Below are 14,349 nucleotides of genomic sequence, written 5' to 3' on the forward strand. Positions count from 1 at the left end.
ACTATGGCAACTATCAGACAGCCTTAAATTCTGAGCTGGGAGCTCAGAGAAAGATTAAGCGTTAATAAGTAAACAACTTTCGTAATCTCATTCTTATGAGGAGCTCCTGGCCGACACAGATAACAGCTGTGAGTGATTGCTCGACGTGTGTTGAGACTGCAAACAACTCACAAAGTGAGTGGACGGTCTGGTTCATGCACCTATTGTGTGTTTTGTATGTGTGGACACAGCTGCTCGGTTTACAGTGGACGGCGTCCCTTGTCGAAAACACACAAAGATACATTCTCATTGGCTTTCTGCGTCACTTCAGAGAAGAAAAATCAATAGTACAGTTTGAGATGAGAGACATCTCATCTGAAATGATGGGGTGTTCAGTTCGAGTTGCTAGGAGACGCTGCAGTTCTTCTTCTTCTATGCTGCATTTGGTGTAGCGCCAGTCAGTCAGCCAGTGGAGGCGGAGGAGAGGGGAAAAGAAAGTAATTGAGCCATTTTCAGAAACACTCAGAGCTGAATTTTCTGCTCTTTCGTACACCAGGAGAGGGGAAGGGCGAAAACACTGTGTCCAACTGAAGACACAAAAACAAACCCAGGGACGTAGTGATCATAATGGATGGTACACTTGAAACTTTGTCTTCAATGACACCATCTTCAAACCATCACAACATTAGAAACCGAAGCCACACAATCTCTTAATAAGATTGCTCTTGTAGCCAGCAAACGTAGCGAGAGAGCGAAACTGTGCCATAATCTTCACTTGAAAGAAAGTTATTTATAAGGAGCTCTTTTAAAGCACTAAAAATAGCATAGAGAGAATAAGGGCAGGGAGAGATGGGCAAGACAAGATTACATTTTAGCGTATGCTTGTTTGTTAGTGGAGGTTCACTGCAGAGCTTTCACCACATTTTGACTTTCAAAGCATTGAGTTCATTCGCTTTTTTAAGAGGCCACTTCAATTTCAAGTCAAAGTAATCAACGTCAGACTGATGTAAGTTGTAGAAAATGTGTCTTTCAATGCCACAGCATACACAAACTCAGTGTTTTTCTGAAAACATGGTGATGATCCTCCCTAATTTCGTGACCTTCCCCTGCAGGAGTCTGAGGAAGAGCCAGACTTCCATCTTCCTCTGTTTGTTTGCTTACACTTGGTTTCTTTTTCTGCACCGTACACAGGCCACATCTTCCGCACATTCCTGCATCATAGATACTACTGAGGATTTTTCTGTAGAGCTGAACATACACCCACACCCACATTTGTTTCTCATTTGTAAGATAGAAATAAAAATTTTGGTTGCAAATCATGTTGGAGCTCCCCTTTGCATCCTTGCTTATGTTAACTAGAACTTGACGGCTAAGTTTTGGTGTTTTTTTTAATTAACTTTTACACAGCATCAGTGTGTGCGTGTGTGTGTGTGTGTGTGTGTCTCTCTCACCCGTATTGTAGAAGAGGGTGGCGATGAAGGTGCAGTTTTTGAAGAAGGTGTTACTGGAGGTGATGTCCTCAAAGTAACACTCCTCAAACAGCGAGTCCTCAAACACCATAGACCTCATTTTCAGGTTCATAAACCTGCAAGAACATACAGAGATGATAGAGTCAAAAATGGTGGCGAAAAGACGATAAAGAGGGGAGAGAGGGGAGACAAAAGGAGGATACAAAGAGAAGGAGAGACAAGTCTTTCATCTCTGACACTTTCAGGTTGTCAGATATTCTATTACCATATTACTGTCTGAATTTCAACAACTCAGATCACATTCAGAGTTCAGCTTGGAAATTCAAGGTCAAAGGGAACATCAAAAACGTCTCCAGGGCCTTCATCCTGTCAAAGCAATCCCCTGAATAAAACATTTGCTGAATCCTCACTCAGATTTACAAGCGATTTGTTGTCATCCAGCACAAAGTATTAACACGTTGCCAATAAATTCGTCCTCCATGTGTTAGAGGAAAATTGTTGATATCCTCGGAATAAAAGGCATCTGACCATCATGCAGCCTAATTCGAAATGAGTTGGCCCTCATTCGACAGCTAACGAGGGGATGCAGCTGACTCACTTGTCATTGAAGTACTCTCCCTGGCGATGGACCTGGTTTTCCAGGGTGAAGTTAAAGGTGACGTGTTCTACTTTCTCCTTGACGAAAACCTTGGTGCGTGACGAGTACTCCTGCTTCTGCAGGTACTTGATCATGTCGGGGAACCACACTGTCAGACCGTAGTAGCTGGACATGCAGGAGGAGGAGGAGAAAATGAGAGTGCTGCTGTCACAGGAGAAACAAAACAGGTCTGCAGAGGAAAGACGATGCCTCGACTGAAGAGGTTCATGAGCAGTGTTGCCGTGTGCATTAGTGCAGTGATTCCCAACCGCTGTGCCGCGGCACACCAGTGTCGGGTGTGCAGGGGGGAGGGGGCATCCAGCTTCACCTGATCGGCACTGTGGGCGGACGGCGTGCGGTCGTGGGTGGAGCAGCCAACTGATCCAAACATGTTTGCCCGACAGCACGCCACGCGATCTTTCTAATGTTAGAGATGTGCCGCAGATCAAAAAAGGTTGGGAAACACTGCATTAGTGTACCTGGGAGATACGCTGCATTTATAACTTCTTTTACTTTTCTAGTCTTATGTTGTGCACTCAAAATGTCGGGTAACTTGACTGAAGGCAAAACTGAAATTGTCTTCAAGAGTAATGATGTTTTTGGAAGTGGTAGCAGTAACCAAAATGTTTACGTACGTACTGTAATGAAAAGGAGCATACTGACACTGTGGGAAAACAGGCTTATTCGCTCTCATTTGGAGAGTGAGATGAGAGCATCGATACCACTTGTTATTGAGAAAATATGTTTGGAGGAACGTAAATATGAGCCTGACATGAGCAGCCTGACAGGAAATAATGTTGGACCTCTTCTGCATTCAGATCAACCACACATACCTGAGAGCAAGCTGCTAAGTGATAAACAGACTTCACTGACTGGTTAAATAACTGGTTGTGTGTACCTGAAGTGTCAGTAAAACCCAGAAAAGCCTGCAGTGGTGCATCATTTTTTACCCTAATCTTACCTGAAGGACATAGAGAACCACACAGCCATCATCATGTAGGTGGTGCGGCGGTACTCCGGCGAGAAAACAGTCTGGAAATTACTCCACACCTGAAGGAACAAATACATGGAGAAGATAATAAAAATACACTACAGTCAGATGAAAAGTACACACACCGAACCTGATGTCTCTATAAACAAGTTTCTTTCCATCAGCTGCGAGAAACAAACACCACGTCCCAGAATCCCTTTAGAGGCATAAACAAACTCAGCGAGCACAAGCTGAGAAACAAACACCATTCATCACTAAATACACACTAAATACACACCATCCGCAAAGACAGAGAGAACTGGCACAAAAATAAAGCCTGAGCTGAGCTGAGCAGTCTTACAAAATTTCATCAAGGTTCCTACTGGAGTGTGTTTAAAGGAAATACATCTGCGTGTGGAATGTGCTTATAACTAAAAACACCTAAAATAGAATAAAATGTCGACTTCCTTAATTATAATATCAGTTTGCGATGCTTCCATGGTTTGAATTCGATTGCTTGCAGTGCACACTGATGACACACTCTGTTTTAAAGGAAAGCAATTCAAAGATTTAAGACTCTTATGCACTCTTAATATGTGCATAGGCGCTTATTGTGTATTGTAAAATGTGCACTTGCTGGCTGCAGGAATGTCCACCGGAGTTGTTGCATATGAAAGGAACGTTCATTTCACTCCCGTAAGTCGTCTCCGATGGCATTTCAGAGGATTTGGCAGTACAGCCAACTGACCTCATCCACATGCAGCTTCTTCACCTGCGTGATTGTCTGAGACCAGCCACCTGGTCAGCTGCGGCAACACTTGGTTCACTCCACCGAATAATTTCCGCACAAACAGTCAGAAACCGTCTCAGGGAGGCTGAGATGGCAAAGTGTCGCACCGCATGCACAGTTAATATTCCTACATTAAAAGCAGTGAAAAGGTTTTAGCACCTGATGGAAAAGTGTACTCAGCTTTATCCTCCACTTCTCATGCCAGGCGGCTCCATCACCCAGGTTCACCAGTTCCTCCATCTGCTTCACTGTTTTGATGGTGGTCACCTGGAAACAACAAGACAGTCATTCAGTATTTAGATCTGACTGCTCTGTGTGGAGCTTGTTGTTTTTTTTCCCCACAGCAACATCATAATTGATATCAATGCAGTGGAAATTAGAAACAGCAAATGTGTAACGCATGCTGTAATATGGATGTGACATCCAAAATCTACGACTTGTGATTGAATGTACCGTTTTTCATCACTTCTTGATTTGTCAACAACTTTTTGAAAATATTACAGATGTTCAGAAGAATTAATGGTCTTCATAAATTATTATTTATCTCAATTACTTCAAATTTATGTATAATCGCAACAGATTTACAACAGCAGGCAAATAAGCTCCCCCTGGGATATTAAAAAGGCTCCTGAAAATGTTAATGTCTCACCATTAACAGTATGACAGAGGTTATGGAGGCTTTTTGTCACCATATTTCATTTAACTGTTAATATGAACTGCGTGGTTTGAAGCATAAAGAAATTGCAGTAGTTTAAAGACAATCTGTTTTAAACCATTAATATGTAAATGTATGCAGCACAGAGAGCAGAGCCTGCTGCACTGCATTAGCCTACAGACACACACACACACACACACACACACACACACACACAGCAGCGACAGTAAGCGACTTGTGGGTGGGACCTACAGAGAAGACCCTCTCTGGGTAGCCCTTGGCCCTCATGTTGGTGTCGTGGACCTGCTTCAGGATCATCCACGCCTCGTCATGTTTCCCATTCTGGAGGAGAAAAACAAACTCTGTGGTTTTAATTTCCAGGTACGACAACAGGGAGGGTGAAAGGAAAGTCAATATTTCAACTTCTTGACACTTTGCTGTAGTTTTTTTTCCCAGTAAGTGATTGGGTCGAAAACTGCACATTAATAGACTCCTCGATGGCAAACAGACAAACGGCACAAAACTTTGACACACATTTGGCGAAATGAATCCTTCAAATGCTCAGAAACGTTAGCATACACCGCATGTTTTTCAGGAGGTCCAAACCAAGATGTGAAAACCGTGAAACAGCATTGTGCTGGCATGCTGATCTTTTTAAATTCAGCAGTGTTTTTGCTTCACGTGGTTTCAAAGGAGCATATGAAGACCCAAGTGTTTGCTCTCTCATCAGGAATTAGCTGAAAAGACTCACTCGTGGCTGTAGATACGAAGCTACGGCCAGCAGTCGCTTAACTTGGCTTAGCACAAATACTGGAAACAGCATTTGTTTCACACAGACTGGCTCTGCACAAAAACAAGAAAATCACCTCTAAGGCTAACTTAAAACATCCAGCATCTTTAACTGTTCTGTTTACTTTTAGGCTGTTAGTATTCAAAATATAGTGAACAGGAATAAAACATTCCTTCAGCAGTGCTTCTGTTTAGCCTTCTCCACGATGTAAATATATACACATTTATTCAAAAATATTCCGGAAAAGTGTGTAAGCAGCGCTTTGTCTGCAACACACTTTGCAAGCGCGCAGATGCCGTCTGTTTTCAAAGCTGTTTATACATTCAAGAAGTCAACACGCATTCGAACAGCATTTCCACAAGGCCACAAGTGTGGCGAGAGCAGCCAGGCTGACCTCCAGGTAGAAGCGGGGGCTCTCGGGCATGGTGGTGAGGGCAGAGATGGCCGCCACAGAGGGGAAAGCACACACCAACACGAAGACACGCCAGCTGTGGAATTGGTAGGCCGAACCCATCTGGAAACTCCAGCCTGAATATCGAGAGAGAGAGAGAGAGGAGGGAGGTGTTTGAGGAGAGCCAAGAGGCAGCTGCAGGACTTGTGTGTGCAGTTTTGATACCGTGAGGCTCTGGTTATATGCGTGTCTGTGAGCTGCAGTGATTAAAAACTGCATTGCGGTGACTTTGTGGTATGTGCTCTGTTTTGTGAGCCAGGGATGTGACAAAACCATCTTCTTTTCTACTCGGCACGAGACAAATCAGTAAGGCTGAAACAAACTGAGTTGAACTGCACACGTCTTTCAGCCTCATTTGGTCTTTGTCAAGGTGTGTGATACTGAACACTGCACTGAAGTGAATCAGTGACTCAGACTCGTCTTGGTCTCAGTCACTGAGGGATGTTGACTAAAATTTAAGAACATAAAAACAAGGGAAACACGTTTCCTCAGCTGTACACGGTGACACATTTTCTAACCCCAATGCCTTTTTTTATTATTAGATGTTCAGATTCAAGATTCAACACCTTTATTGTCATTGAACAGTTGCCTGTACAACAAAATTGTATATTGATGTCTATTAATTTTAAACTACCAGTACTTCCACTTAAACCTCATAGCAACTGATCCAACTCCATCCTCTGATGAAGGACATGAAATGTGACTGAAAGCTCAGAAATAAATCTGGTCAGTGGACATTTTTTAAGCTACTGTTTCAAAGGTCAAGTGAAGGTTGTCAGCTGTCAACTGCATTATAGACAGCAGAGACCATTTTGTGTTTATGTATGGGGTTTAAAAACGGGCTTTACCTGATCTGGAGTAGATAGACTTCACTACAGCCCGAGACAGGATGAAAAGAGTAGATTAGCTAACCCTGAAAATATGAACGCTTCAGACCACCGACCCCCATCGTGTTCCAGGATCGTGTACGTTTCATTTAATGTTATGTAATTTGAGGACAACGAAGCCAAAGCCCTGCACAAACCTGACATTCTTAAAAGTGAAGCAAGAGCTGCAGTTTACTTGTATTTTTCTACCATCTTTACACATCTGACAGAATTTAATCTACTGATCCAATCAGTTCCCACTGTCTTTACAGTGCAGTAAAGCGTATAAAACTACACCATTACAAGTAAAAGGTCACAGTTTGAGTAATTTAGTACAGTATCATTATGCCAAATGGTCCCAGTCAGATTTTTTATTGTGTGCATAACTTTGTGATGCAAAAGACTTTGGTTAAAATGATGATGATGGCTGTTTAGCTATAGGACTAAGACTTCACCCAAGAGGCGAAACACACTGCCTCAGACAATAATTTCCTGACTGAGCGATGTGTTTGTGTTTGCCTCACCATAGTGTGGAATGATGGCCCAGGCCATGGCGGAGGCGTAGATACCACCGATCATCCAGAACATGCACAGCCAGCTCAGATGCTCTCCTCGCTTCTCCTGAGCCAGAAACTCAGAGTAGTAGGAAAACACGATGGGGATGGAGCCGCCAATGCTGTGGAGTAAAGGAGGGAGGCACGAAAGTAAATGCAAAGACAATTAAAAGAAGAGCGAGAGGAAGGATTCACACAGAGGAGAGGCAAACGGTGCGTGAGATAAGAGAGAAGAGGAACTACAGAGGGCCGAAAAGCCGAAAGCAAGAGAGATGACAATGGTATTTCAGCAAGAAGAAAAAGAAAACAAATTAGGCAATGTGGTGAGGAAAGAAAAGAGCGGAAAGAAAAACAACAGAACAAAGGGAGGGAAGAGGGAAATATGGTGAATTAAGAGCAAGGGTTTCAAGAAAAAAGCAACTGGAAAGACTGTGAGACATGAGAGACAACTTGGCCTTGACCTTGTAGGCGATTAGGAGCGAAGACTGATTTGGAAAAGTTTACATTTTACCACACTGCAAATGACAGCGTGGAAGGAAGGAAGGGAGGAAGGAAGGGAGGAAGGGAGGGAGGGAGGAAGGAGCAGTCAAAACTCTTTAGTCTCACTGCAGAGCTGGACTCAAATCTGAGCCACACTATTTGTCTCAACTATCACTAAAGAGAAATGCCAACAAAAATCAGGATTTCATTGTATTTTTACTACCAGATTTCACTGCACTTTCTACATTTGCATTAAAGCCATTAACTGAAAAATCTGAAAAAGAGCTAAATGCTAATGATAGCATGCAGACATACTCACAGTGACCATGTGAACACGCAGATATTAAACAGGTGGCTGAGTTTTGTGCATCAGCGTGCTAACATTTGCTGCGTAACCTTAACACAGAGTACAGGTACTCAGTCATGACACAATTCAAAGTTACTTCAGCTCTTCCTGTGAGGAACATCAACGTCTGCACCATCAAATTGTCAAGACATTTCACTTCGAACCAAAAATGTCAAACTGCTGGTGGCGCTACATGAAAAGTCAGAGGATCACCAACCCATGTGGTAAATGTCAACAAACTCTGACTTGCTGGTGATGCTGAAGGAACAAACAGAAATAGAAACAGAAATATTTCTGTTGTGGTTAAAACCAGATCAGCTAATATTCTGTATCTACAACATCTACAACCTGGAGAAGGTCATGATTTAAAATTACAAAATCACACCCCAACAATCAGAGAAAGGGCCTCCATTTCACTGGCAATTCGCCACCAGCACGCAGCAGCGCAGGCGGAAACAGCCTTAAGAGAGCAGCCACAAGTTATTAATTTCAAATAAGGAGTGTGACAGTTGGCTGCAGTTTTCACACCCAACACTAAACAGTTAGCTCAGGCTTACTGTGACGGTAAATCAAACCGAAAACGAAAAGCACATCCCAACACTGCAAAATAGTTAACAGTAGTAAACACCGCGTTGGCACAGTGTCTTTATGTGCTCCTGGACACGTGGCATTGCTGTGCCTGTCAAGTGAACTGATGTACCACAGCAGTCGTGACTGGCTGCGGTGGCCGTGTGTGACTCATCTGTGTCCTCACCCCACGCCGGAGGCCAGCCGGCAGAAGAGGAAGGAGACGTAGCCCTGGACGAAGGACGAGAAGAAGGCAAACACGCTGTTGATGGAGAGGGAGATGAGGAGGGTCTGCCGTCGGCCAATCCGATCCGCCAGGCCGCCCCACACGAACGCCCCGACCATCATCCCCAGGTACACGATCAGACCTGAGGGAGGAAGAGGGGACACAAAGTCACGGAGGAGAGAGGGTGAGGGAGAGTGTAACGACAGGGGAATGTGAGGGGAAGAGATAACGAGGGAGGGGCGAGAGACAGAGGACATGATAATCATCAGTACACTCATTGATATTACTTCCAGCCCTCACTTCCACTCCCATTAGATTTCCAATGCCCAGTAAATTAGCTCATTTGCAGGCCTTATTGGACTACTGAAGTATTTTGCACAAGGCACAAAACAGGAAGAGAAAAGTGCTGACTAATCATTTGAACCGTTCGCCACCACAGCAGAGGGGCGGCGGGCTCAAGATTATGATGATATCCTTTTCCGTAAAGCAGTTTCACAAAGCGATTCACTTGAGAGGAAACAAAACGCGCTAACAGAAATAATTTGGACTGTACAAAGAAGGCGGATTTAAACAGACAGGCGTTTTCAGAGTTCTCACAGCAGATGCACAATCTTAGCTTTAAGTCAAGACAGGAGGAATGTTCATGGAGGTTGAGTATGGAAGCTCCAACGTGCTATTACATTGTTTATCTAAAGTGTAAACAAACGATCCAGTGTGTTCTGCATGTTAATTAGTGAGCTTTAGACAAGCTGTTTCCCCTGACCTGCAGTCCTCATGCTAACCTGAGGTCATCACCTGCTGGTTGTAGCTTAAGGATTAGCATATCAACACGAGGGTGATAAAGATCTTTGGATCTTGGCAAAATCACACATCCATGTGTTTCCCAACATGTCATACTCTTCCATAAACACACCAGCCGCAACAGAGACCGAAATCACAGATGACTCCTAACATTTTAACAATTTCTGTGTTAACATGTTTTTCGTTTTGGTCCACAAACATCTTTTTTCCTCCAGTATGATCACAGCTGGCACATCAGGGGAAGCGAGTGGCAAAGAGCAGGCAGGCTCAGAAACAAACATCACCGCTGTCAACCTGCTCTTGTGATTGGAGGTGCTAACATGACTCGCATCCCTCACAACCTCACGCCGTCTCCAGCTTTCTCTCTCCCTCTGCAGCACTGAGGACACTCCCACACACACACACACACACACACACTCCCACACACACACACACGTTTACAGTCGCTGCCTTATTGACATCCTGTCAGCAGCCTTCACGCTGCCTGAGCCTGCAGAGACACAAGTTATTGGTGAGATCACTCTGAATGCATAAGGAGGAAAAGGCTGGCAGTTTTCTGTATGTAAAATCTACAAGCTACATTATTACTATTATTAAAAGGACAAATTAAAGCCAGTTTGCTCAGCATGAAGACCCCTGCATTGTCAAAATGCTCCATTCTGACTGGACAATCCACCTTTTCACAGCTAATCATACTGTGTGAGAGTCCATATGTCGAGCTGATTTTAGATCTGACAACATCCTGCGTCAGTAACACGACACTACCTCATAACTGCAGGCACAAAAAATGGCTCATCAGTTGACAAAAAAAAAAAAAAAAAGCTAAGCTGGTAAAGCTTAACTCTGATGAGAGGTTCAATAAGAGTTGAGAATAATGTAGAGTTTGAACTTGGCCATCACTAGACAAAGACATCAATATTGAACAATTCTGCAAAAACCTTGGACTGCGTTTCTTGTTTCCCACGAAAAGAACAACAGCATCCGTCGTTTAATTAAAGGTGCCAATATGACATATGTTTTCATTGACGTGACAAACCCCTGCAGCAGCTGTGGCAAGATGCATAATAATAATAACAATAATAATAATAGTAATAACAATAATGATATGACATGATATGGGTGGGGGAAGTTGTGTGACATTATTACAGAGTGACAAAGGATGGAAGGGACAACAAAACAAAAGAACTTTAAAACAGGAGGCTTCTGTTCATTTCCTGTTTCCCGACTGTCAAAGTTAGAAAAAAGAAATTAGTGTTGTATGGTTTTGATTGTAGTCTGCTGGACATTTTGTCATTTCATTTTAAGGCAGGTTCACCATTAATTGCACTTCTTCACTATCCTCACTAAACCAAAGTCAGTTGAATCTGTACTAAGCAGGTGGACTGCTGCTCGCTTGTACACGTCACAGAGTATTTTGCTGTACTTTGTCAAAACACAAACAATCAAGGCGACTTCCAGCAACAATGAGGGCACAAGTTGTTTCTGCACCCAGTGGGAATCACATCACAACAGCTGAGACTGTTTGCCCTGGTTTTATTTTGTCTGAATGGTGTGAAAGGACCAGACAGATGAGCCAGACTAGTTAGTGATCTGTTGGACCAGCAAAGATAATCCACCACACAGTCTTCACAAGCTGCTTGGACGGTGGAGACGGACACACAGAATCACTGGACATACTGAGGGAGACAACCTAAGGGAGGACCTGGATTAATATGAATCGGGGTGTCCCTCTCTTTTAGATGAAAAGACCTTTAAAGGCTTTGATGGTGTGTGTGTGTGTGTGTGTGAGAGAGTGTGACTCATTCCTTCTGTCTGTCCTCTGCCTGTCTGTCTGTCTGTCTGTCTGTCTGTGTAAACACTGCAGTGCTGAACTGGGGAAGAAGGTGACTTTCATTCCATTGCTTGACTGATTACACTGAGTGCACAAACATCAGTTTCCACGATGTGTGTGTGTGTGTGTCTGTGCTTATCTGCACATGCTTCACCCTGGCAGGGCAGAAGGGCAGCTGTGCAGCCGCTTCTCCTGACAATACAGCTCATAGCAGCAAGAGCGAGCCAGTGATGACTTGGCTCAGTGGTCGTCGTCGTCGTCGCAATGCAGCAGCGTTGAAGTGGAGGGACAGACAGGAAGACATCCACAGCCATCAGGCCGGGCCACGCAGTCAGCACGTCTTCTCAGGCCTCCTCGTGAGCTGCATGCAGGGAATGTGATTTCTGTGCCGAGCTGTCAACCTCTTCAGCACTCGCTGAAACTGGACCACCATCTCTCACTCTGTCGCCTCACTCAGGCAGCTCGGGTTTGTCCGTCTGTGCGGCCAGAACGGATTAGCAGCCGCATTTAGCTCAGAGATAAGTTACGTCTCAATTTATCTCAATTAAGCGGGGAAAATAATTGATTAGGGGTCTTACTTGAGTGCAAAGTTTGAAAGCGAAATCTTGCGGCCGTCGATATACAAAAGCAAAGCACTTTGTGACTTTGCAGTTTGGCCTCTAATTAACAGCAATTAGGACTATTACACAGAGATTAAGTAATGAGCGCCTGACTGTGTGATTTTACCTTTCGTTTTTAACTGCAGTAGTTTGACAGACACATTACAGATTTCTCAGAAGACACAAACAGTGTAAATGTTTGCCTGTTAGCCCCAAAAAGCATTTCATTACAGATGACCTATACAGTCACATGATGGGCCCCTGAGAACACAGCAGTCTCTGATCTAAGAAAAAAATTCGATCAAATTCAGCCTGAACTAAAGGTAACATCACTTCAGGCGGCTACAGTCGGGCTGATCTTGGGGTAAACCTCATGATGTGTTTTTTAAGGTTGGCTCACTTTTGTTGTGTATGCGTTCACAGTCTGTGCTGCTACTTTCTTGGTGTGCAGCACGACGTCTGGCCATGAAAGCAGCGACAGGGAGATTCGAAGGTCACAACGAGGTTTGAGGGTGACACACATTCTGCCGACGATGATTCTGCTCTCGCCAGCCTTCGAGACCAACCACGGATTCTAGTTGTATTTGTCTGACACAGCTTCACACACATTAAATTATGCATTTTGTTCGGTTAAATAATAACGTTTTTGTTCGTGTTTTAGGCCCGTAAACCTTCTATCAACCCCCACCTTATCTATTTGTTTTCATGTTTATCTACTAGGACTTTCCAGTGAATTACGCCTACGCCTTACAGCGAAGCGTCTGGGATGTGTAATATCACAAACAACTACTGCTTTCTCTTCCATTCTTTAATAATTCATGTGGTATTGCGACATTACGATAAGTTACGGTAAAATATTTTTCTTTCCCCACCAGACAGAGCTGAAACGAAGTCAGAGGAATTCAGAAAGAGGGAGATGAGTGGGATGAGGAGGGAGAGGAGAAGCTGGAGGCTTCAGACAGCTGAGCACCTCGGCACTCTGGACAGGAAGTGGGGGGAGGGGAGGATGGAGAGTTAAGGCGAGAGAGAGAGAGAGAGAGAGAGAGAGAGAGAGAGAGAGAGAGAGGGGAGGGGAGGATGGTGGCTGTCTGTGCTATGACAGAGCTCCAGGAGGTTTCTGGGTAGTGTGTGTGTGTGTGTGTGTGTGTGTGAACATGGAAAGAAAAAGTGTGTGCCTCTGCAGGGTTGTGTGTCTGTGCACATGGATGAGGGAGGGGGCAGGGCACTATTAATAGTCAGTTTTCCCTTTCTGCCAGAGCGCACAGGGCTTTTGAATGAGCGGGGGTTGGAGGGGGGGGGCTGAGGCTCTTCAGCAGTCCCTCATCAGTTGACTTGGTTGATCAGTCAGCCATCACACTCCTCACTGCTAACCACTGAAAACTGAAGAAAAAGAAATGACCAGTTTGACAGCAGTGGGCTCACGCCGTCACATGGAGTACTGTGGTGTGAAGGCTAAACTAACACTAATTAAATACAATACAAATACAGACTCACTTCACTGTCTGTGTGACTCTAAAGACGGGGAAGCTGCTGTTTGTTTCTATCTTATCAGGCTTTATTATCAGCCAATCACCTAAAAAGCAAATGAAATGGAAATTGTTTTCTCAAAGAAATTCGAATTACAGCAGCGTCAGTGGAAAAATTAAAGCGCTAAAGCCACCAAAATGACATGTTAAGTCACAGCTTTTATCGAAGCATTACTGCCAAAAGAAAGAAATTTAAAAAACAGGAAGCATCTGTCGCCTGACAGCTTGCATATTTATTTTCACGCTAGCTGAATACTAATATCCAAGCTTTCCGACTCTCATTCCCATTTACAATAATGTGTACCAAACTTTAATTGCTAGAACAGCTAATTAAACGTAGCAGGTTGCAGCGTCCGAAACACAGATAGTTCTGCTCTTCCATCTTCTCTTCATCTCGTGTGTCTCCCTACAACCTTGATCTTTGTTCATTAAAAAGGCCAAGGAGACGTTATGGTATACAGCGGATCCTTTTAGCCTAAGGAGCAATGTGCAGCAGCTAATTGAACATGCAGCCACAATGCACAGAGCAAAGACTGCAGCTTCAGTCTCAATGGGAGAATATTCAACAGAACATGCAGTGTAATAATACTCACAATACTTTCTCCATGATGCATAAAAAACAGAAAGTATTACTTGGTCAAAACCTGTTACGTAGCTGGACGGAATGTGAAATGCTAGAGGGCTTTTATTTTGACAGTGGGTACAGGAAGTGGCAGTATTCAAATGCCTTACTGAACTGGACAGAGATGGAGTTTCTACATACTGTACAGGAAATACTATTTTCCATTTTTTTGTACTGTTTTAAGTATTTA

General features: G+C 43.8%; 1 protein-coding gene across 1 annotated transcript in view; it reads right to left on the reverse strand.

The window, feature by feature from the left end:
• Nucleotides 1-14,349, reverse strand: part of sv2a (synaptic vesicle glycoprotein 2A) — a 42,515-nt gene that overhangs the window by 6,142 nt on the left and 22,024 nt on the right. The window contains exons 3-10 of the mRNA XM_046400062.1: nt 8,742-8,922; nt 7,132-7,283; nt 5,685-5,818; nt 4,753-4,842; nt 4,005-4,112; nt 3,047-3,135; nt 2,047-2,211; nt 1,431-1,564 (exon numbers count right to left, since the gene is read on the reverse strand). Coding sequence (XP_046256018.1) covers nt 1,431-1,564; nt 2,047-2,211; nt 3,047-3,135; nt 4,005-4,112; nt 4,753-4,842; nt 5,685-5,818; nt 7,132-7,283; nt 8,742-8,922 — 1,053 coding nt within the window. The remainder of the gene's footprint in view (nt 1-1,430; nt 1,565-2,046; nt 2,212-3,046; nt 3,136-4,004; nt 4,113-4,752; nt 4,843-5,684; nt 5,819-7,131; nt 7,284-8,741; nt 8,923-14,349) is intronic.

This window comes from Scatophagus argus, chromosome 9 (assembly GCF_020382885.2).
Source record: "Scatophagus argus isolate fScaArg1 chromosome 9, fScaArg1.pri, whole genome shotgun sequence".
Lineage (NCBI taxonomy): Eukaryota > Metazoa > Chordata > Actinopteri > Scatophagidae > Scatophagus > Scatophagus argus.